This window comes from Eucyclogobius newberryi, unplaced genomic scaffold (assembly GCF_026437365.1).
Source record: "Eucyclogobius newberryi isolate DKJ021-1_F unplaced genomic scaffold, fEucNew1.0.hap1 SCAF_10, whole genome shotgun sequence".
NCBI classification, from domain to species: Eukaryota; Metazoa; Chordata; class Actinopteri; order Gobiiformes; family Gobiidae; genus Eucyclogobius; species Eucyclogobius newberryi.
Genome location: NW_027315724.1, coordinates 20,367,526 through 20,392,873, shown reverse-complemented (window position 1 = coordinate 20,392,873; position 25,348 = coordinate 20,367,526). Strand labels below are relative to the sequence as shown.

General features: G+C 43.0%; 1 protein-coding gene across 1 annotated transcript in view; it reads right to left on the bottom strand.

Moving 5' to 3' along the window:
• Window positions 1–1,943: 1,943 nt before the first annotated feature.
• LOC140377120 (HHIP-like protein 1) overlaps window positions 1,944–25,348 on the bottom strand; it is a 110,314-nt gene continuing 86,909 nt past the window's right edge. Inside the window, exons 2-14 of the mRNA XM_072462434.1 lie at window positions 19,885–20,149; window positions 18,985–19,264; window positions 18,794–18,919; window positions 15,951–16,094; window positions 15,613–15,725; window positions 8,304–8,444; window positions 7,812–7,886; window positions 5,882–6,008; window positions 5,654–5,799; window positions 4,392–4,473; window positions 4,223–4,305; window positions 3,392–3,739; window positions 1,944–2,537 (exon numbers count right to left, since the gene is read on the bottom strand). Coding sequence (XP_072318535.1) covers window positions 1,954–2,537; window positions 3,392–3,739; window positions 4,223–4,305; window positions 4,392–4,473; window positions 5,654–5,799; window positions 5,882–6,008; window positions 7,812–7,886; window positions 8,304–8,444; window positions 15,613–15,725; window positions 15,951–16,094; window positions 18,794–18,919; window positions 18,985–19,264; window positions 19,885–20,149 — 2,514 coding nt within the window. The 3' untranslated portion in view covers window positions 1,944–1,953. The remainder of the gene's footprint in view (window positions 2,538–3,391; window positions 3,740–4,222; window positions 4,306–4,391; window positions 4,474–5,653; window positions 5,800–5,881; window positions 6,009–7,811; window positions 7,887–8,303; window positions 8,445–15,612; window positions 15,726–15,950; window positions 16,095–18,793; window positions 18,920–18,984; window positions 19,265–19,884; window positions 20,150–25,348) is intronic.

Sequence of the window (25,348 nt, the reverse complement as noted above, 5' to 3'; positions counted from 1 at the left end):
GCAATAGGCCCTCCGCCCTGCTGGGGCTCGGGCCTAATAATAATAATAATATTTTTAGCAAAAACAATATAGCCGTTTCCACTATAACAACAAATTATACATCGTTTGAAAGCTCTAAGCCTTCCCGATGCCGTCATGGGGTGGAATCATCATTACGAGCGCTTACGCGCTCGTCACTCCCTATTCCGTCGGGATGCCCCGCCCACTCCCCATAGACTTCCATTGATTTGAGCAGATACAAGCATGACCCATGCCTGCGGCATGGATTTTCGCGTACGGGACGATGCCAGGAGGGTTTTTGGAGGAATGCAGCGCTTCACGCTGCTGTTGTCAACAATGAGTGAATGGGCTACGCCCATTCACTCATTGTTGACTATTTCTGTCATAGCAGGAGTAAGTATGCATGATCCATGCCTTCGGCATGGGCTAGTTCACTGTACTTGCCAGGGGCAACGGGGTACCAAACATGCGGGCTGCGCCCGCATGTTTGGTCAGACAGTTGCAACGCTGCCTTCGGCAGCGTTGCGGGAGCAATAGGCCCTCCGCCCTGCTGGGGCTCGGGCCTAAAAATATATATATATATTTTTAGCAAAAACAATATAGCCGTTTCCACTATAACAACAAATTATACATCGTTTGAAAGCTCTAAGCCTTCCCGATGCCGCCATGGGGTGGAATCATCATTACGAGCGCTTACGCGCTCGTCACTCCCTATTCCGTCGGGATGCCCCGCCCACTCCCCATAGACTTCCATTGATTTGAGCAGATACAAGCATGGCCCATGCCTGCGGCATGGATTCTCGCGTACGGGACGATGCCAGGAGGGTTTTTGGATTAGTGAATGGGCTACGCCCATTCACTAATTGTTGACTATTTCTGTCATAGCAGGAGTAAGTATGCATGATCCATGCCTTCGGCATGGGCTAGTTCACTGTACTTGCCAGGGGCGACGGGGCACCAGACGAGATTAATAGGCCTCTCGCCAGCTTGTGGCGCTCGGGCCTAATAAACACTCTATTTACATCAGTTATATGGACATGAATGTGACATTATTGCGTGTGAGTACGACAGTAATTGCACATGAATATGACGGTATTGCACATGGTTAAGTCAGTATTGCACGTGTTCAGGACTAACAGTGTTTGTTATACACGCCTACTTGTGTTTTATGCAATAATGCTAACTTCTCCTTTGCGTGGATCATCACCAGCCATTAAATGAAACTATTTCTTTTAGTTTTTTGCCATGTGCATCTGTCTCTTTGATTTATGCAACTCTCCCACAGCCATGGATCAAATGTGTGTGAATCCTGTACATAAACACGTTTTGACGTTTGTTTGGTTTTTAAATAAAAAAAATATGTGTCTTATTGCAACTAATGGGACGCTGTCATTAATATACAAATTTGTACTTTTGAAAATGTATTGTATTCCAACGATGGTTTGTACTTTGTCGTGTTCTGTGCTCACATCTTTGTTAAACGGGCAAACGTTCTAATGTAATCCTGTTTATGACACTGCACACTGAATAACATGAGTGAAAGACATTCTCAGTCATATTAAGTCAGCTTTATTGATTTTCTACAAATTGGTGTCTGCTTAACATTTATGCATTCATTGCACACAATGCTTTTCCTTTGAAAAATACATTCATAAATTCACTACATAGCATTTTATGTAGAAACCGAAATGAGAAAAATGTGCAAAAATTTTAAAAATGCAAATCAATTTTGCGTAAAAACAATGACTTCTCTTTAAAATGACGCCCCTTGAACCACAGTGGTTATGCTGCTTTCAGTGTCCATTTTACCAGATAAATATTCACTCTGACAATAAACCTAATGATTAACCTCATTTATCGGGCACATTATTGCACCCGATGGTCAAAGAACAGAAAAGGCAGCAACATGTGTCCTATGTTCTAAAAGAGAAACTGACTGAACTAATAAGCCTCCTAGCCACAGATGACCCCCACGTCCTCCTTGTGTGAGCAGTTATGCATTCCTACTTTGGACCTCTTGCACTCCAGTAGTGAGTCTTCAGAGCCGCTGCACTCAACATTGTCCAATAGGATCTGCACGTTGTCCTCAGCAGCTCCCAGAAGAGCCCGCTTCATGACGGCCAGAGCGCCGCTGTATCCCAGCTGTCTGCACACCACAGAACCCGCCGGCCTGCTGAAGAGGTCATCACACACTGACCCCCACTCTCCACGGATGTAAACCTCCACTCTGCCCCGGTCCGATAATCCGTCTGCACTTACGAGACGCACAGAACCGGCCCGAAGTTTCTTGCCCCGCTTCCGTCCTCTTCGTCTGGGCTTTTTGTGGATCTGGTTTCCTTCACGAGTATTTGAGAGTTTCTGTCCGAGTCCTGCATTGTCCTCTCGGGGGGACGTTTGGGTGCTGTTAGTCCAAGTTCTAGTTCTGTGCAAAGTGGATGTAGGTGTTTGGTTCCAGTATGTGGGACGGGGGGTTGTCCCGGACAGAGGAGGTGCAGAGACGAGCGGGCTAGTCCTAGGTGAGGTTGTGGTCAACACACCTGAAGGACACACAGAACCACTCTTAACTTGAATGAACGGCATGTTCCAGCTCAAAGTTACTGTAAATCTGACACAAATCCAGAATAAGACACAATCGTTTTGATGAATTCACTTTACAAATAAATCTTCATCAGATTCTGATGACTCTGTATCTTCTGGAAGATAATTCAAAGACACAGACACAAAGAATAATGTCCAAACAAAAACTGAAGCAGAAACATTTATTTAAAATTTAAATAAATTTGATACCTAATTTAAATAAGTAGTGCTTACAACTTACATAAAAAGCAAATCAATATTTTCTGTGGGCCAGCCATAGAGTAACAATTAAGGATGAATGACTGTCAGACAGATGTATCAGAGTCTTACAACGTTGCATTAAGCAAATGTGTTTTTGGACATTTTAGTGCAATATAAAATGATTGTAAACCGCATAATTGGAATAAGTAATAACTTTACCACAGAGAAAACCTATGCCTTTTATTGACTAATCCCTGTAATATGAGCACCTCCAGAACTTTGAGATGATGACAGTATTGTGTCGTCATGTAGCATTGTTTGGATGACTCATCATTAGAGGATTTATGAAGAACAATTCAATTTAAAAGAACAAAAGACACGAAATGAATAGTGAAAGGTCAAAACACAACAAACATAGACATAAACACCCCCTTTTAAATCAACCATAATCAAGTTTAGCTGCCTTGCATTATTCCGCTGTTTACTCTCCAGTACCAGATTTGAACTACCCTTTGATTCTAGACTAAACTATGATCTTTGCTCTAAAATGTGTAAATAACAACAGAAATGAATGCTGAGAAGAGGAGGACTCTCTCCGGCCTAAGGCTCTCACCTCCACCCCGGGTCACGCTGGAACCTGCCCTGTTCGACCCCTGCCCGTTGATCCTGACAGTGGGCATGAGGGTGGGGCGAGCGGGGGCCGCGGGGGGCCTACCAGTGGCTGTGCCGGGGGCAGCTGGGGTCGCCTGCAAGGTCGTCGGGGGTAACGTGGCGGTGGTAGGTTCTCGGGTCTTGGCCTTGGTCGTAGGCGGGACAGTGGTCGATTTGGGCTTCCGCCGTGGGGGAGTGGGCTTAAAGATGGGGGGCTTTAGCGGGGGCGAGGGTCTTCTCGTGGTGGTGGTGGTGGATCTCGTTGTGGTGGGGACAGGAGTCGTGGTCGGCTTCTTGTCGATCACAAACTCTGAAAATGGAAGAGGGAAAAATATATCAATAAGAGATACATTTATCCAGCAGATGGCGGTGTTTCCTCTGTTTCCTCTGTTGACCAAATCACCACATTCTTTCACTATTTTGTAACTCAAATATAGTTCTGTGTTTGCCGGCATGATATACCGTATTTTCCGGACTATAAGTCACACTGGAGTATAAGTCGCGCCAGCCAAAAAATGCATAATAGAGAAGAAAAAATATGTAAGTCGCACTGGAGTATGAAATGCGGTTGCAAGTGTGAAAATAACAAATAATATCACATATAAGTCGCTCCGGAGTATAAGTATATAAGTATAAATATAAGTATAAGTCCCACCCTGGCCAAAACTATGACATTTCTTTTGCCGTAGCTTCATTTTCTTCTGTCGTCCCACATTTAACTCTTACAGTCACAAACACACGCCAAGGTCAGGCTACAGATCAGGCATTATTAAGGTATAAAGTATTTTCTCACCTTCTTTAGGGTGGAAATGGATGAGTTTCCCTTTTATCTTGACCGGAGAAGGCTTGACACTGCACTTCCCTGGAGGTGCACGCCTTAGAAAAGAAAGAAATGAACAGTTTTTGTCAGTTAAAAGAGTTTTTCTCTGGCATCGGTCATCATCAGAGTACACAGTGGGCACCTGGAAGGGTCAACTATTTTATATATGACTCCTGCTCTGGCTGTGGCGCTGGGGGACCCTGTGGCCAAGAAGTACAACTCCCCTGAGAACACAAGGACAAAGATTCAGTTGACATTTGTAGAACGCAATATTGCTCAAAGAAACCAAGAAAGACAGAAAGAGAGAAAGAAAGAAAGAAAGACCCATTTCAAAACCAAATCATGTGTTCGAAACAGACTGAAGAACAGTAATCAGTGGTGTCTTCTTTTAATTGGAAGCAACTGTGAAGCTAAAATTACTACCGTCCTTTGCTTTGAAGGTTTTTTTTTTTACGAGAAAGAAACGATCATGACTTGTTCAGTACGAGTGAGCCTTCTTTCTCACAAGATGATCTCATTTCTTTGGCGACGTCTCATGCCTGCATCTTTGTGGCATCTATGATTGTTGTAATGTTTGTGATGACGTCATTCATAAGAAATACTCAAAAGGAAAAATGTGCGCCGTATGTTGAACGGAATTATCTATATTATTATAGACAATATTACACAAATGTCATAGAACGTTTTGAAATCAAACACTGAAGGTCTAATATGAATAAAAGAATGTAAAATGAAAGAATGTAATGACAGTGCAAAGGCAGATTAAAAGAGTAAAAACGGACAGCAAAACATTCTGAAAATCTTGATTACCGTATTTTCCGGATTATAAGTCACACCTTCTTTCATCGTTTTGGCCGGGGTGCGACTTATACTCCAGGGCGACTTATATGTGATATTATTTGTTATTTTCACACTGGCAACCACAAGAGGGCGCTCTAGGCTCTAAGCGACGCAGAAGAAGAATCTGCACTTCCTCTACCTCTGGAGTTTGTGGAGTTGTTTAGAAGTGACACAGAGGAAGAAGAATTCAATGGATTTAGTGATTTTGGGTAATACTGACACTTACCACAGTTCTGTCTGTGCCTCATGTAGCTGAAGGTGTTAGCGTTAGCATACGTACACCTATTCACTATGTTCTCTCATCTGTTATTATTTTAAACTGCATTTCAAGATGAAATGTCTGTTCTTGGTTTTGGATTTCAAATAATTTCCCCCAAAAATGCGACTTATATATGTTTTTTTCTTCTCTATTATGCATTTTTTGGCTGTATAGTCTGGAAAAATACGGTAAAATGTTTCTCATTTCTCGTACTCTGTGTTTTGTTTGGTACAGAACATGGCGACATACAGTACTCAATAACGCTGGTGCCTACAGTATAATTCCATTGCACTTGGGGTCTTTACCTGCTTCATCTTCAGCAAACGAGATGATGTACTTATAGTAGCTGTCGATGAGTTTGGGGAAGCGACACGTTTGGCCTCGTCCCATACAGACCTCAGTGTACTGCCACTCTCCTGTCACCGCATTTTCCCTCAAAGACATCAGACGTCTGCAAAACAAAACCATCAAGCATTACAGTAGTTACATAATTTCACATACGTGCCGTGCTGAACGATGAAATGAACCCTAACCCGCTCATAAAGTCTCCAAAAATGTAGAGTCCGTTGAGGTTTGGCATCTCGCAGCCCCTGTAGATGTATCCCCCCGTCACGGACTTGCCCAGCTTGTGGGGGTACGCAAAGATGGGTAGAACGTCGTCTGCATGAACAGAAACCAAAGCTTATTGTTTATTTAATTTGATTAAATGATGCCGTTATTTCGGAATACTCTTATGAGGCAGTACCATATTTTCCGGACTATATGTTGCACTTTTTTTAAGGCTTTGGCCCTGGTGCGACTTATACTCCAGAGCGACTGATATGTGATATTATTTGTTATTTTCACATGACCGCATTTCATACTCCAGCGACTTATATATGTTTTTTTATTCTCTATTATGCATTTTTTTGGCTGGTGCGGCTTATACTCCGGTGCGACTTATATGTGATATATGTGTGACGTATATTATTCATTATTTTCACACTGACGACCACAAGAGGGCGCTCTAGGCTCTAAGCGACGCAGAAGAAGAATCAGCGCTTCCTCTACCTCTGGAGTTTGTGGAGTTGTTTAGAAGTGACAGAGGAAGAAGAATTCAATGGATTTAGTGATTTGGGGTAAAACTGATGCTTTGGTAAACTTGTTAGCATGTTCTTTATGCTATAGTTATCTGAATAACTGTTCATATGTTACGTTAACATACCAGACACTTACCACAGTTCTGTCTGTGCCTCATGTAGCTGAAGGTGTTAGCGTTAGCATACGTACACCTATTCACCATGTTCTCTCATCTGTTATTATTTAAACTGCATTTCAAGATGAAATGTCTGTTCTTGGTCTTGGATAATATCAAATAAATCTCCCCCAAAAATGCGACTTATACTCCAGTGCGACTTATAAATGTTTTTTTCTTCTCTATTATGCATTTTTTTGGCTGGTGCGACTTATACTCTGGTGCGACTTATAGTTCGGAAAATACAGTACTATGATGAGGCACATTTTATACCAAACCAAGAAGCGTGAAACCAGTTAACTCCAGTAAATGTTTGCATGGCCTTGATAGATTAGGTTCATCACAGATAGTTGTTCTTTGTTCTATCTTAGCAACACGATTTTCATCCTTGCACATCCTGTGATATGACAACGTTTCATAGCTCGACATAGAGATTGTGAAATGCAAGGAATGCGTCATATCTGTGCAGAAATGACTCAAATGTATCCCTGCAGCTGCGGTATACATGGGATTTGAATGGGGAAACACGTCCGGATAATGTTAATATATACTGTATATATAAGGGGAAATTCCACGATATATTTAGTTTTCTTTTAGTCGTTTTTGTTTGTATCTTGAGTTAACTTGTGAACTTTACAGCACTTTGTGGCCCTTACGTCAGATTTTAAATGTCAACATCAGCGAATATTGAATGTTATTTATTGACTGGGGGGAAAACATACGGAAATGTGACCATCCCTGGCAACTCGACTTAGAAGTATCTTGTCACTTTGTATTATCTGGACCAATAAAGATAACAAAATCAAATAAAAATCATGATTGTCTGCTGACTCAATACATCCTCCACATCTCAAGAGAGGTGTTAATAGTCTAAGTGCACATCTGTACCCAGTTCTATTTAAATGTCTGACTTTATGGAAGGGAACATCAGTGGAGGGGCCTCAGTGTCGGAGGGGCCTCAGTGGTGGAGGAGCCTCAGTGTCGGAGGGGCCTCAGTGGTGGAGGGGCCTCAGTGTTGGATGGGCCTCAGTGGTGGAGGGGCCTCAGTGGTGGAGGGGCCTCAGTGTTGGATGGGCCTCAGTGGTGGAGGGGCCTCAGTGGTGGAGGGGCCTCAGTGTTGGATGGGCCTCAGTGGTGGAGGGGCCTCAGTGGTGGAGGGGCCTCAGTGTTGGATGGGCCTCAGTGGTGGAGGGGCCTCAGTGTTGGATGGGCCTCATTGATTGACTCACCCAGAGATGAGTTTTGACAGAGTTTGCGGTCGTAGCAGCTGAACCCTTCTTTTGCTCTCCAGCCATAGTTTCCTCCTGTGAGACAAATATACACAGTAAATATACACATACTCACATATTTCATTTTGAAAATACTCACTAAGCAAAGTACAGTATAAGAATAGATAGAACGATAATTGAATGTCACGTTCTGGTTGGAGCAGTGGTGTCTTTTACCATTTATACTGTGACAGAACGATTAAAACGTCCATATGAACTACTTGTATTTATATACGTGGTTAGTATATTTTTTTATTTATTATTTTATTCACATATACAAATATTTCATCAAAGTATTGTGTCTGGAGCACACAAGGATGAGTCAGTTCTGATGGTCATCCGAAAACACAAAGCACAGGACACATGACGTTTACCACAAAGAATCAGGCCAGTACTGCAAACATCTGTCCAGATCTACTAAAATCATTATAATTAAGAGAGAATGTGTCATACCTTTCTCTATGATGTCCACCTCCTCATATTTATTCTGTCCAACGTCTCCGCAGAACATCCTGCCACGCCCACTGCCCGTCACAGCGTCGCCGCGGTCAATGGAGCAGCGCCACATGTTACGAACTCCATAGGCGTAGATTTCTATGGCGACGACAGATATGATTATTAACCATCCATCAACTGAAGAGACATGACATGAGCATCACTTCAAGTATAAGTATTATCAGTGATCCTCTTACTTGAGTGAAGTATTTGGTTTATGACACTAAGACACTATGACTATGACACCATGACACTATGACACTAAGACACTATGACTATGACACTATGACACTAAGACACTAAGACACTATGACTATGACACTATGACACTATGACACTATGACACTAAGACACTATGACTATGACACTATGACACTATGACACTAAGACACTATGACTATGACACTATGACACTAAGACACTAAGACACTATGACTATGACACTATGACACTAAGACACTAAGACACTATGACTATGACACTATGACACTATGACACCATGACACTATGACTCTATGACACTATGACACTATGACACTAAGACACTATGACTATGACACTATGACACTATGACACCATGACTCTATGACACTATGACACTATGACACTAAGACACTATGACTATGACACTATGACACTAAGACACTAAGACACTATGACTATGACACTATGACACTATGACACCATGACACTATGACTCTATGACACTATGACACTATGACTCTATGACACTATGACTCTATGACACTATGACTATGACACTATGACTATGACACTATGACACTATGACACTATGACACTATGACTCTATGACACTATGACTATGACACTATGACTATGACACTATGACACTATGACACTATGACTCTATGACACTATGACACTATGACTCTATGACACTATGACTATGACACTATGACACTATGACACTATGACTCTATGACACTATGACACTATGACTCTATGACACTATGACTCTATGACACTATGACTATGACAATATGACTATGACACTATGACACTATGACACTATGACTCTATGACACTATGACTCTATGACACTATGACACTATGACTATGACACTATGACTATAACACTATGACACTATGACACTATGACTATGACACTATAACACTATGACACTATGACACTATAACACTATGACTATGACACTATGACACTATGACACTATGACACTATGACTATGACACTATGACACTATGACACTATGACACTATGACACTATGACTATGACACTATGACTATAACACTATGACACTATGACACTATGACTATGACACTATAACACTATGACACTATGACACTATAACACTATGACTATGACACTATGACACTATGACACTATGACACTATGACTATGACACTATGACACTATAACACTATGACTATGACACTATGACACTATGACACTATGACACTATGACTATGACACTATGACACTATGACACTATGACTCTATGACACTATGACACTAAGACACTAAGACACTATGACTATGACACTATGACACTAAGACACTAAGACACTATGACTATGACACTATGACACTATGACACCATGACACTATGACTCTATGACACTATGACACTATGACTCTATGACACTATGACTCTATGACACTATGACTATGACACTATGACTATGACACTATGACACTATGACACTATGACACTATGACTCTATGACACTATGACTATGACACTATGACTATGACACTATGACACTATGACTCTATGACACTATGACACTATGACTCTATGACACTATGACTATGACACTATGACACTATGACACTATGACTCTATGACACTATGACACTATGACTCTATGACACTATGACACTATGACACTATGACTATGACAATATGACTATGACACTATGACACTATGACACTATTACACTATGACTCTATGACACTATGACTATGACACTATGACTATGACACTATAACACTATGACACTATGACACTATGACTATGACACTATAACACTATGACACTATGACACTATAACACTATGACTATGACACTATGACACTATGACACTATGACTCTATGACACTATGACTATGACACTATGACACTATGACTATGACACTATGACACTATGACTATGACACTATAACACTATGACACTATGACTATGACACTATAACACTATGACACTATGACACTATGACTATGACACTATGACACTATGACACTATGACACTATGACACTATGACACTATGACTATGACACTATGACACTATGACACTATGACACCATGACTATGACACTATGACACTATGACACTATGACTATGACACTATGACACTATGACACTATGACACTATAACACTATGACACTATGACACTATCACACTATGACTATGACACTATGACTATGACACTATGACTATGACACTATGACTATGACACTATAACACTATGACACTATGACACTATGACACTATGACACTATGACACTATGACACTATGACACTATGACACTATGACTATGACACTATGACACTATGACTATGACACTATGACACTATGACACTATGACACTATAACACTATCACACTATCACACTATGACACTATGACACTATGACTATGACTATTGGTAAACTACAGACCTATTTCAAATCTTCCCTTCGTCTCTAAAATCCTTGAAAAAGTTGTAGTAAAACAGCTTTGTCGCCACCTGCAGGACAATAACTTATTTGAAGTTTTCCAGTCAGGGTTCAGAGCCCACCACAGCACTGAAACTGCACTAGTTAAAGTCACAAATGATTTGTTATTAGCCGCTGACGATGGACTGGTCTCAATCCTGGTTCTGTTGGACCTCAGCGCAGCGTTTGACACCATCAACCACAACATTCTACTGCAGAGGTTAGAATGTGATGTAGGTGTTGGAGGAACAGCCCTCAGCTGGTTTAAATCCTATTCATCTGATAGGTACCAATTTGTTAATGTAAACAAGAGCTCCTCACCATGCTCTAAAGTAATTTACGGTGTGCCACAGGGTTCGGTACTCGGTCCAATTCTGTTTACTCTTTATATGCTGCCATTAGGCAACATTATCAGAAAGCATGGCATTAACTTCCACTGCTATGCAGATGACACTCAGCTGTATTTATCAATGAAACCTGATCAGAGCGATCAAGTAGACAGACTTAGTGCTTGTGTGAAGGAGATAAAAACCTGGATGACACTTAACTACCTGCTTCTTAACCCTGAAAAAACCAAGGTCATTGTGCTTGGCCCTAAGCATCTACGAGACAATCTATCTGAGCAGATAGTCACACTGGACAATGTCAGTGTAGCCTCCAGTTCTACTGTAAGAAACCTTGGAGTCTTATTTGACCAGGAGCTCTCATTTAAAGCTCATATAAATCAAGCTTGTAAAACAGCCTATTTCCATTTGCGCAACATAGCCAAAATCAGAAGAATCCTGCCTAAAAGTGATGCCGAAAAACTTATCCATGCATTTGTAACGACTAGATTAGACTACTGTAACTCCCTGCTTGCAGCGTGTCCTAAAAGCTCCATAAAAAGCTTTCAACTGGTTCAAAATGCAGCAGCAAGATTACTAACAGTAACAAAAAGAAGAGAGCACATTACGCCGGTGCTGAAGTCTCTTCACTGGCTCCCCGTCCAGTTTAGAATCAAATTTAAAATTCTACTCTTGACCTACAAAGCCATAAATGACATGGCCCCATCCTACCTCAAAGATGCTATAGAACCATATCATCCAAACAGAGCTCTTCGCTCTCAGAATGCCGGCCTTCTGGTGGTCCCAAGAGTCTCTAAAAGTACTGTAGGAGGTAGAGCGTTTAGCTACCAAGCTCCTGTGTTATGGAATCAGCTCCCGACCCATGTTAAATATGCTGACACAGTCTCTTCATTTAAGTCCAGGCTTAAAACGTTCCTCTTCGAAATCGCTTATGGTCAGACTAGTTAGGAACAGAAACATAAACCTACAGCTTTAGCTACGCTGCCCTAGGAGTAACTATGCTGGGGGAAGTATGACAGCTTGAGCACTATCCTCTTCTTCTTCTGACTACTTATGCTATCAAACAATATTTATTTTTTAATTCCACTTGCAAACTGTTCACCGCCTTCTTTTTCTTTCTCTCACTCCTGAGGACCTGTGGACCCAGATGCCCCTCTCCTGGTGAAGTGGTCCCTGCCCCGTGTGGACGGTCCCTCATCTGCCTGAAGAGTGGCTCCAGTTCGACTCAGACGGTCCCTCATCTGCCTGAGGAGTGGGTCCAGCTCCAGTCTCCTCGTGTCCGTCTGTCCGTCTGTGAGAGTCGGATCTCTCCTTCACTGGAACTCCTCCAGGTTTCTACGCTTTTTTCCCAAAGAGGTTTTTTTTTGTAGTTTTTCCTGGCCGAGAAGGAGAGTCTAAGGACAGAGGACCCTGGGACATCGTCCCTCGTCCCCACAGACATTGTCTGACTTCATTGCCACCACAGACATTGTTGATTCATTTCTCCCTGTGGCCCTCAGAGGCAACTGTTGTTGTGATTTTGGGCCTTACAAAAATAAATTGATTTGATTTGATTTGATTTGATGACACTATGACTATGACACTATAACACTATGACACTATGACACTATGACTATGACACCATAACACTATGACACTATCACACTATCACACTATGACTGACACTATGACACTATGACACTATGACTATGACACTATGACACTATGACACTATGACACTATGACTATGACACTATGTTGTTGTTGTTGTTGTTGTTGTTGTTGTTGTTGTTGTTGTTGTTGTTGTTTTATGGCGGTTGGCATCCAAGTGTTGCATTACCGCCAGACTTTAATCCTCAGACTTTCTTGTTCACTATGACACTATGACTATGACACTATGACACTATGACACTATGACACTATGACACCATGGCGACACCATGGGAACACTGTGGGACCAGAGCTCTCCCATCTAACCAGGCTCAAGATGATCAGGCTAAGACCAAAGTCTTTGCATGTTTTATAATATTGGATCATTTACAGTGCAAAATTGTGTTAAACCTTTTAAAGTATTTAGTTAATATAAAGTTAATTCTGTATATGCATTATATAGCTATACTTTATGTAGTTGTGATGTCTTATATATCTTTATCTATTTATTACATCTTACACATAAATCCTAAATATTTTCTACAATAATAGCGGAATGCTCCATTAGAAAAAAACTACCCGTATTTTCCGGACTATAAGTCCATAGTTTTGGCCGGGGTGCGATTTATACTTATATTTATACTTATATACTCCGGAGCGACTTATATGTGATACTATTTGTTATTTTCACACTTGTAACCGCATTCCAGACTCCAGTGCAACTTATATATTTTTTCTTAGTTTCTTAGTTCTTAGTTTTTTCTTCTCTATTATGCATTTTTTGACTGGTGCGACTTATACTCCGGTGTGACTTATAGTCCAGAAAATACGGTAATTAGGATTAAGGATCTCCTTAATCCCTCAGTCACGTCTTCCGAAGAGGAAGTAGAGACCGGGGACTCGGAGGCTGGCTCATCCATCACCCAAGCTGAAGTCACTGAGGTTGTTCGCAAACTCCTCGGTGGCAGGGCTCCGGGGGTGGATGAGATCCGCCCTGAGTACCTAAAGTATCTGGATGTTGTAGGACTGTCTTGGTTGACACGTCTCTGCAACATCGCGTGGCGGTCGGGGACCGTGCCTCTGGACTGGCAGACCGGGGTGGTGGTCCCTCTGTTCAAGAAGGGGGACTGGAGGGTGTGTTCCAACTACAGAGGGATCACACTCCTCAGCCTCCCGGGTAAGGTCTATTCCAAGGTACTGGAGAGGAGAATCCGACCGATAGTCGAACCTCGGATTCAGGAGGAGCAGAGTGGTTTTCGTCCCGGTCGTGGAACACTGGACCAGCTCTATACCCTCCATCGGGTGCTCGAGGGTTCATGGGAGTTTGCCCAACCAGTCCACATGTGCTTTGTGGATCTGGAGAAGGCTTTCGACCGTGTCCCTCGGGGTGTCCTTTGGGGGGTGCTCCGGGAGTACGGGGTCCGGGGCCCTTTGCTCAGGGCTGTCCGGTCCCTGTATGACCGGAGCAGGAGCTGTGTTCGCATTGCCGGCAGTAAGTCAGACCTGTTCCCAGTGCATGTTGGACTCCGCCAGGGCTGCCCTTTGTCACCGGTTCTGTTCATAATTTTTATGGACAGAATTTCTAGGCGCAGTCAGGGGTCGGAGGGTGTCCGGTTTGGGGACCACAGGATTCCATCTCTGCTGTTTGCAGACGATGTTGTCCTGATGGCTCCATCAAACCCGGACCTGCAACATGCACTGGGACGGTTTGCAGCCGAGTGTGAAGCGGCTGGGATGAGAATCAGCACCTCCAAATCCAAGGCCATGGTTCTCGACCGGAAAAAGGTGGCTTGCCCTCTTCAGGTGGGTGGGGTGTCCTTGCCCCAAGTGGAGGAGTTCAAGTATCTCGGGGTCTTGTTCACGAGTGAGGGAAGGATGGAGCGGGAGATCGACAGGCGGATCGGTGCAGCGGCTGCAGTGATGCAGTCACTGCATCGGACCGTTGTGGTAAAGAGGGAGTTGAGCCGAAAGGCAAAGCTCTCTATTTACCGGTCGGTCTACGTTCTGACCTCACCTATGGTCATGAGCTTTGGGTAGTGACCGAAAGAACAAGATCGCGGATACAAGCGGTCGAAATGAGTTTCCTGCTCCTCCACGTCGAGAGGAGCCAGCTGAGGTGGCTCGGGCATCTGTTCCGGATGCCTCCTGGGCGCCTCCCTCGGGAGGTGTTTCAGGCTTGTCCCACCGGGAAGAAGCCCCGGGGAAGACCCAGGACACGCTGGAGAAACTATGTCTCTCGGCTGGCCTGGGAACGCCTCGGGATCCCCCCGGAGGAGTTAGAGGAAGTGTCTGGGGAGAAGGAAGTCTGGGAGTCCCTGCTCAGACTGCTGCCCCCGCGACCCGGCCCCGGATAAAGCGGCAGAAAATGGATGGATGGATGGATAGGAAGCTTGCAGTGCATTAGGTAGGCGAGCCATACACGAGGACTGCTGCAAAGAGTCTAAAATTAACTAGTTTTTTTTTTCTCTAATATGCATTTTTTGGCTGATACTGATACTTTGGCGACTTATACTCCGGTGCGACGTATACTCCAGGAAATACGGTAAACAAAATGTGCAGTAAAACTAATCTGCCATTTAGCCTGTGAGCAGAATATTGCACGACAAACAAACCTGGTTTCATGCCCTTCTCCCGGACAAAAGGATTGTCAGACGGGATGCTGTAGGGCGCGCCGTCGTCATTGTTGTCCACATCAACTCTCAGCACTTTGCCCAGAAGAGTTGACCTTAAATAAAGACATCTTTTTACCCTCAGATTATTTCTTTCCCCCCCAGTGCAGCTTGTGGCTGAGAGTCAACATTAGACTTGGCTGGGCGTGTCCCTCTGCACCGCTCACACACACGTGACAGTGTCTGGGCAGAACTACATCAGATAAACGTGCAAATACAAACATGACGGCATCATTTGAACCGGACTTATCCGCGGTGTTGAAAAGAATGTCGGCGGTTACTTGTTTTGAGAATTGCCGAACTTTCCGAAAGGGTCGCCGGCTCGGCCCCCGTCGCCGATGAAAATGTAGAGGTAACCGTCGTGACCGAAGAGGAGCTGGCCGCCATTGTGATTGGACGCCGGCTCCACCACCTCCAGAATGGTCCTAAAGAAACACAACTTTATACGTGTCTTTGGGGATTTTAAGCGAGGCGATGTGTATTAGTAGTTACCACGTATGACAAATTATGGAAATAAATTTATTAGCAAATACCGTATTTTCCAAAGTATAAGTCGCACACCAGCCAAAACTATGAAAAAAGTTGCGACTTATAGTCCAGAAAATACGGTATATGTTTGATTAAAGAGCATGAGCAGTGATATTAAGCTTGTCTGGCACCATTGAAATATGTATTGTTTTGCCTGTAATGTTCCAAAGAGTGGCATTAAGCATATATTTTGTTTATTCAATTATGTTACTGTTAAACATGTATGTTTACAATGACTGGGGCAGCCTCTCCACAGACCTGACCTGTAGCTTGGCCTTGTGGCATCAGTGCACAGAGGAGTGAGTGATATTGCCAAAAATACATATCTCAATATTTGTGTCATCCTGATAACAACATTCTGGGGACATTATGTACAATCCAACAGAAATGTGTTAAAACATGAATTCATTAGTTGAGGTTAAATTAAAATTTAAAAAATCTTAAAAAAGTCTATACCCGTATTTTCCGGAGTATAGGTCGCACCAGACAAAAAATGCATAATAGAGAAGAAAAAAACACACAATTTGCACTGGAGTATGAAATGCGGTTGCAAGTGTGAAAATAACAAAAAATATAGCCGCAAGCGGCAATGATCGGCCCTCGCCACGCCGCAAGAGGAGGGGGCGCTAACGCGCCCCAATTGTCCTTTTATTACGCCTACTGCTGAATCTGTGACGCTGTCACATCTTCTCCCCTTTGTTTTACCATCAAAAAGCAATTTTATTTTTAATTCTTGGCAAAATGTGCGGCTTTGCCGCACAGACACCGTGACTCTTTGAATAAAAATGTGGATATCTTTTGATGGTCCACCCCTGAAGATGAGTCTCACCAAATTTCAGGCTAAGAGGAGTTCATGAAAGTCTAAAGTGTAAACATGTTCTGGCGATTTCCCCATTGGAATAACATGGGAGGTTTCGGTCATCGTTACGGCAACGCCATAACAATTATGACATAGGTCCGATTGACTTTTTTGATGGGGATGCCAAAATTGAGTTGTGTGTCAAATTTCATATAATTTCGCAAAACTAAACATTTAACCTCCATATAAAATCTGTAGGGGCGCCAAATTAATTTATTTCACTTCAAATAGGTTTAAGGCAAAGAGTTTAACAACTGATTCTAATTTGACCCAATTCGGACATTATCTGCGCAAACGGAAGTAATGTTAAATTTGGGAGATTTCTGAAATTCTAGCTAAAGTTTGCGGCTTCGCCGCACAGAGACCGTGACAGGTATCAATGTAATTTGAATAACTTTTGATGTCCCACTCCTCAGAACCATTTTCACCAAATTTCAGCTTTTTAGAGCCAACGCCCTGGGAGGAGTTCGTAAAAGTACGACGTTTGGAAAAACTCTCGAGTCCTGCTTAGCCATTTTTGAACCAATATGGCCGACATTTGGTTGGGCGGACGGCGTTGCGTAATAATATTTTTTACTTCTCTTGTCACCATCTACCTCTGCGCCAAATTTCATGATTCTACGATAAGATTTTTTTGGGGTCATTTCCTATCTCTCAATGCATTTTTGGTACATTTGGGGGCGCTGACGCGCCAATTTTTTATTTTAGAAAAGGGAAATAGCCAGAATGTAGAGAGGCACGATTTTTAGAGGTGTGCACATTTTTGTGACTTTTTGTCAATGTTCACTGGGTGAAAAATAGGGGGGTTGGTCCCGAGAAGAAAGAAAGAAGAAAGAAGAATAATATTCCGATGCGAAAACAATGTTTCCCATTTTTCAAATATCATAAACTATATATTTTCGGAAAGCGCTCACGCTTTCCTACCTCATGTTGTGGGTCCCTGGTCACTGACGGGTACTTTCGTTAATTTTGAGTGGGCTCCGCCCACTTTGTGTTTTTGGCCCTCTATACAGTAATAATGTTCAATTTTTGCATTACATGCTTATATGCACGGAACATGCAAGATATGGGGAACGTATTCGTGAGCTACTTAGCGCAAATGAGTGCTTTATATGGGGATGAGGATCCCAATGTAAAGTGCTCATTTAGTGCGCACTTTTGCACGGGCTTCGCCCGTTTACAACGGTAATGTTCCATTTTCCTACTACTAATTAGTATGCACGGGGCGTGCGTGAGTGAAGGAGTGCGCACTACGTGCGCACTTTCGCAGCCGTGCTTCGCACGGCCTTACGAGATTAATTGGCCTCTCGCCAGCTTGTGGCGCTCGGGCCTAACTATCACAAGTCGGTCCGGAGTATAAGTATATAAGTATAAATACAGTAAACAGTCTATACTCCAAATTTGAACTCCGAATCTTTTTGATAATTATCTAATATCGTCTACATTTCACCCCTATGTGCACCTTTCATGTGCACAGGAAAGTGCACACAGGAAAGTACCTCTTTATCTACCGGCGTTGCATCAATGAAATTTCCCCATGTGGGACAATAAAGGAATATCTTATCTTAATATCTTATCTTATCTAAAAAAAAGTAACATTGTTCATTAATTAGACGGTGTAAAAGTGTGATACGCTCATATATTCTAGAACCTTTTAAATGTAAGAAATTAGCTGTATTCTCAGCTTAAAACATAAATAACGTGTTTGGTTACACGTCTCATTCCAGGATGTCTTACCTCTCAGACGAATGGTCCAGCTGATTGTCGTCATGGGCTGACAGCGTAAACTCACTGATTCGTATTTTCTCCTGCTTCTTCACTGACACCGAGTAGTAAACATAGGCCTTCCTCACCGTGCTCAACCTAAAGCGCACAACACAAGTCAAACACAGTCAAAACCTGTTTGACCCAACTACACTGGAACAAACCTCGGGTGCAGCGCGATGCAGAGGAAGCCCCTCTCGTCCCCGGCCCAGGGCGAGGTGAGCACGGCCCGGGTCAGGTTGAGGAAAGGCCGGTCGACCCTGGAGCCGTTGGGCAGGTAGACCCAGACGTAGCCCAGCTGCTCGGCCACGAAGAAGCGGTGGGAGCCGTCGGCGGCGTGGACCATGGCCACGGGGTTACGCAGCCCGTTGGCGACCTCCTCCAAGCACAGCTCCAGGCAGCCCTTGGGGTCTTCGCGCACGGATCCCAGGTTGGCGTTCAGCTCTGGGGATGTAAGCGCAACGTCAGCCGCTAATCTGAAGATGCATTTTACATTAGAATTAGCAAGAGAAGCACATGAAATATAACTTATTAATATAACTTATATAAGGACTGGACAGACATCATAACTGACATACGTAACATGGAAAAAATAACCGCTAGACTCAACCTGAAAATGGACAAATTCATCAAGCAATGGACAAAATGGGACTCATACTTCCTGCCATAAGATGCTTTAACCCCTTTTTTCCGTTAGATGCTACCTTGTTCACTATCTGCTAACCCTTACCCTTTACATATTTTTGAGTTCCCTACGGTCCTACTCAGCCCTACTTTTATTTTTATTTTTTTACGTCATTTTTAAAAATTATTATTATTTGTTTTATTTATATGTATTATTTATTATTATTCTAATATAAGCATAAGTCAATGCGTTCTTCGCCCTCTTTCATTGAAGCAAATAGTAGTAATAGTAATTAGATATGTTTAGTCACTGTGCACTGCCATTTATTGAGTCATGTCTTAATCTGAGTACAGTTAAAACCTCAAAAGGCAGTACATGTATTCATATTTGGCATTACAAAGCTCAGCAGGATTCGATGATGTTCCTTTCACGCTCGTACCTTCGTTGCTCAGGACGTTGGGGTAGCAGTACTGCGGGTCTTTGAGCTCCAGGAAGTCACAGAAGAGCTTGCTATTCTCCTCCAACGCAGACGTCATGTTGTAGATGTGCTGAGCGTTCCCCGGGGCCTCCAGCAGCAGGCTCAGAGTGTAGCGACACTGGTGCCAATAGTCCAGGCAGTAGTTCTTGCACAGGCCGGGCAGCAGCCGCACCGGGGTGTTGGCGTCCTCTGCATCGAACAGGTGAGCGGCGTACGGCGAGCACTCCTGCAATCAGAGAGGAAGTGTTTTTGTACTTCAGAGCGATTAAAAGAGATCAATGCATTTCAATCTGGAAAGCCTCTCATAAAAAACCTTTTTGGCGTAAAAGGACAACTAGCACAATACAGCTATGGTCTGTACTGGGGTGGGCAATTATTTTCCTCCGAGGGCTATATTCAAATCCAGGCAAGTAGCGGAGGGCCGGCCCGCGATCGTTGGTGTGAAAAAAAATATGTAAAATTAATATCACTTTTCTGTCAAATATAGGCTATTGGATCTATTATTTAATTCATTTCATGTCATCTTTATTAAGAATACAAGTGCAGACAGATGTTACAGACAGTTAAAAATAGAAACTCAAATCTTCCAGGGCCAGATTAAAACATGCCGAGGGCCACATCTTGCAGTAAATCATGGGTTAAATGGATTGTTGCGAGAATAAACTGCTTGGTACATATAGGCTACATTTGGTAGGTTACTAGGAGGAGTATGTGGAAGGAGTACATTTGGTAGGTTACTGGGAGGAGTATGTGGAAGGAGTACATTTGGTAGGTTACTAGGAGGAGTATGTGGAAGGAGTACATTTGGTAGGTTACTGGGAGGAGTATGCAGAAGGAGTACATTTGGTAGGTTACTAGGAGTGTGTGGAAGGAGTACATTTGGTAGGTTACTGGGAGGAGTATGTGGAAGGAGTACATTTGGTAGGTTACTGGGAGGAGTATGTGGAAGGAGTACATTTGGTAGGTTACTAGGAGGAGTATGTGGAAGGAGTACATTTGGTAGGTTACTGGGAGGAGTATGCAGAAGGAGTACATTTGGTAGGTTACTAGGAGTGTGTGGAAGGAGTACATTTGGTAGGTTACTGGGAGGAGTATGTGGAAGGAGTACATTTGGTAGGTTACTAGGAGTATGTGGAAGGAGTACATTTGGTAGGTTACTAGGAGGAGTATGTGGAAGGAGTACATTTGGTAGGTTACTAGGAGGAGTATGTGGAAGGAGTACATTTGATAGGTTACTAGGAGTATGTGGAAGGAGTACAATTGGTAGGTTACTGGGAGGAGTATGTGGAAGGAGTACATTTGGTAGGTTACTAGGAGGAGTATGTGGAAGGAGTACATTTGGTAGGTTACTAGGAGGAGTATGCAGAAGGAGTACATTTAGTAGGTTACTAAGAGTATGTGGAAGGAGTACATTTGGTAGGTTACTGGGAGGAGTATGCAGAAGGAGTACATTTGGTAGGTTACTAGGAGTATGTGGAAGGAGTACATTCGGTAGCTTACTAGGAGTATGTGGAAGGAGTACATTTGGTAGGTTACTAGGAGGAGTATGCAGAAGGAGTACATTTGGTAGGTTACTAAGAGTATGTGGAAGGAGTACATTTGGTAGGTTACTGGGAGGAGTATGTGGAAGGAGTACATTTGGTAGGTTACTAGGAGGAGTATGTGGAAGGAGTACATTTGATAGGTTACTAGGAGTATGTGGAAGGAGTACATTTGGTAGGTTACTGGGAGGAGTATGTGGAAGGAGTACATTTGGTAGGTTACTAGGAGGAGTATGTGGAAGGAGAACATTTGGTAGGTTACTAGGAGGAGTATGCAGAAGGAGTATATTTGGTAGGTTACTAAGAGTATGTGGAAGGAGTACATTTGGTAGGTTACTGGGAGGAGTATGCAGAAGGAGTACATTTGGTAGGTTACTAAGAGTATGTGGAAGGAGTACATTTGGTAGGTTACTGGGAGGAGTATGTGGAAGGAGTACATTTGGTAGGTTACTAGGAGTATGTGGAAGGAGTACATTTGGTAGGTTACTGGGAGGAGTATGTGGAAGGAGTACATTTGGTAGGTTACTGGGAGGAGTATGTGGAAGGAGTACATTTGGTAGGTTACTGGAAGGAGTATGTGGAAGGAGTACATTTGATAGGTTACTAGGAGTATGTGGAAGGATTACATTTGGTAGGTTACTAGGAGGAGTATGCAGAAGGAGTATATTTGGTAGGTTACTAGGAGTATGTAGAAGGAGTACATTTGGTAGGTTACTGGGAGGAGTATGTGGAAGGAGTACATTTGGTAGGTTACTAGGAGGAGTATGTGGAAGGAGTACATTTGGTAGGTTACTAGGAGGAGTATGTGGAAGGAGTACATTTGGTAGGTTACTAGGAGGAGTATGTGGAAGGAGTACATTTGATAGGTTACTAGGAGTATGTGGAAGGAGTACATTTGGTAGGTTACTAGGAGGAGTATGTGGAAGGAGTACATTTGGTAGGTTACTAGGAGGAGTATGTGGAAGGAGTACATTTGGTAGGTTACCAGGAGGAGTATGTGGAAGGAGTACATTTGGTAGGTTACTAGGAGGAGTATGTGGAAGGAGTACATTTGGTAGGTTTCTAGGAGGAGTATGTGGAAGGAGTACATTTGGTAGGTTACTAGGAGGAGTATGTGGAAGGAGTACATTTGATAGGTTACTAGGAGTATGTGGAAGGAGTACATTTGGTAGGTTACTAGGAGGAGTATGTGGAAGGAGTACATTTGGTAGGTTACTAGGAGTATGTGGAAGGAGTACATTTGGTAGGTTACTGGGAGGAGTATGTGGAAGGAGTACATTTGGTAGGTTACTGGGAGGAGTATGTGGAAGGAGTACATTTGGTAAGTTACTGGAAGGAGTATGTGGAAGGAGTACATTTGATAGGTTACTAGGAGGAGTATGTGGAAGGAGTACATTTGGTAGGTTACTAGGAGGAGTATGTGGAAGGAGTACATTTGGTAGGTTACTAGGAGGAGTATGTGGAAGGAGTACATTTGGTAGGTTACTAGGAGGAGTATGTGGAAGGAGTACATTTGGTAGGTTACTAGGAGGAGTATGTGGAAGGAGTACATTTGATAGGTTACTAGGAGTATGTGGAAGGAGTACATTTGGTAGGTTACTAGGAGGAGTATGTGGAAGGAGTACATTTGGTAGGTTACTAGGAGGAGTATGTGGAAGGAGTACATTTGGTAGGTTACCAGGAGGAGTATGTGGAAGGAGTACATTTGGTAGGTTACTAGGAGGAGTATGTGGAAGGAGTACATTTGGTAGGTTTCTAGGAGGAGTATGTGGAAGGAGTACATTTGGTAGGTTACTAGGAGGAGTATGTGGAAGGAGTACATTTGGTAGGTTACTAGGAGGAGTATGTGGAAGGAGTACATTTGATAGGTTACTAGGAGTATGTGGAAGGAGTACATTTGGTAGGTTACTAGGAGGAGTATGTGGAAGGAGTACATTTGGTAGGTTACTAGGAGGAGTATGTGGAAGGAGTACATTTGGTAGGTTACTGGGAGGAGTATGTGGAAGGAGTACATTTGGTAGGTTACTAGGAGGAGTATGTGGAAGGAGTACATTTGGTAGGTTACTAGGAGTATGTGGAAGGAGTACATTTGGTAGGTTACTGGGAGGAGTATGTGGAAGGAGTACATTTGGTAGGTTACCAGGAGGAGTATGTGGAAGGAGTACATTTGGTAGGTTACTAGGAGGAGTATGTGGAAGGAGTACATTTGGTAGGTTACTAGGAGGAGTATGTTGAAGGAGTACATTTGATAGGTTACTAGGAGTATGTGGAAGGAGTACATTTGGTAGGTTACTGGAAGGAGTATGTGGAAGGAGTACATTTGATAGGTTACTAGGAGTATGTGGAAGGAGTACATTTGGTAGGTTACTAGGAGGAGTATGCAGAAGGAGTACATTTGGTAGGTTACTAGGAGTATGTAGAAGGAGTACATTTGGTAGGTTACTGGGAGGAGTATGTGGAAGGAGTACATTTGGTAGGTTACTAGGAGGAGTATGTGAAAGGAGTACATTTGGTAGGTTACTAGGAGGAGTATGTGGAAGGAGTACATTTGGTAGGTTACTAGGAGGAGTATGTGGAAGGAGTACATTTGATAGGTTACTAGGAGTATGTGGAAGGAGTACATTTGGTAGGTTACTGGGAGGAGTATGTGGAAGGAGTACATTTGGTAGGTTACTAGGAGGAGTATGTGGAAGGAGTACATTTGGTAGGTTACTAGGAGGAGTATGTGGAAGGAGTACATTTGGTAGGTTACTAGGAGGAATATGCAGAAGGAGTATATTTGGTAGGTTACTAAGAGTATGTGGAAGGAGTACATTTGGTAGGTTACTGGGAGGAGTATGCAGAAGGAGTACATTTGGTAGGTTACTAAGAGTATGTGGAAGGAGTACATTTGGTAGGTTACTGGGAGGAGTATGTGGAAGGAGTACATTTGGTAGGTTACTAGGAGTATGTGGAAGGAGTACATTTGGTAGGTTACTGGGAGGAGTATGTGGAAGGAGTACATTTGGTAGGTTACTGGGAGGAGTATGTGGAAGGAGTACATTTGGTAGGTTACTGGAAGGAGTATGTGGAAGGAGTACATTTGATAGGTTACTAGGAGTATGTGGAAGGATTACATTTGGTAGGTTACTAGGAGGAGTATGCAGAAGGAGTATATTTGGTAGGTTACTAGGAGTATGTAGAAGGAGTACATTTGGTAGGTTACTGGGAGGAGTATGTGGAAGGAGTACATTTGGTAGGTTACTAGGAGGAGTATGTGGAAGGAGTACATTTGGTAGGTTACTAGGAGGAGTATGTGGAAGGAGTACATTTGGTAGGTTACTAGGAGGAGTATGTGGAAGGAGTACATTTGATAGGTTACTAGGAGTATGTGGAAGGAGTACATTTGGTAGGTTACTAGGAGGAGTATGTGGAAGGAGTACATTTGGTAGGTTACTAGGAGGAGTATGTGGAAGGAGTACATTTGGTAGGTTACCAGGAGGAGTATGTGGAAGGAGTACATTTGGTAGGTTACTAGGAGGAGTATGTGGAAGGAGTACATTTGGTAGGTTTCTAGGAGGAGTATGTGGAAGGAGTACATTTGGTAGGTTACTAGGAGGAGTATGTGGAAGGAGTACATTTGGTAGGTTACTAGGAGGAGTATGTGGAAGGAGTACATTTGATAGGTTCCTAGGAGTATGTGGAAGGAGTACATTTGGTAGGTTACTAGGAGGAGTATGTGGAAGGAGTACATTTGGTAGGTTACTAGGAGGAGTATGTGGAAGGAGTACATTTGGTAGGTTACCAGGAGGAGTATGTGGAAGGAGTACATTTGGTAGGTTACTGGGAGGAGTATGTGGAAGGAGTACATTTGGTAGGTTAATAGGAGGAGTATGTGGAAGGAG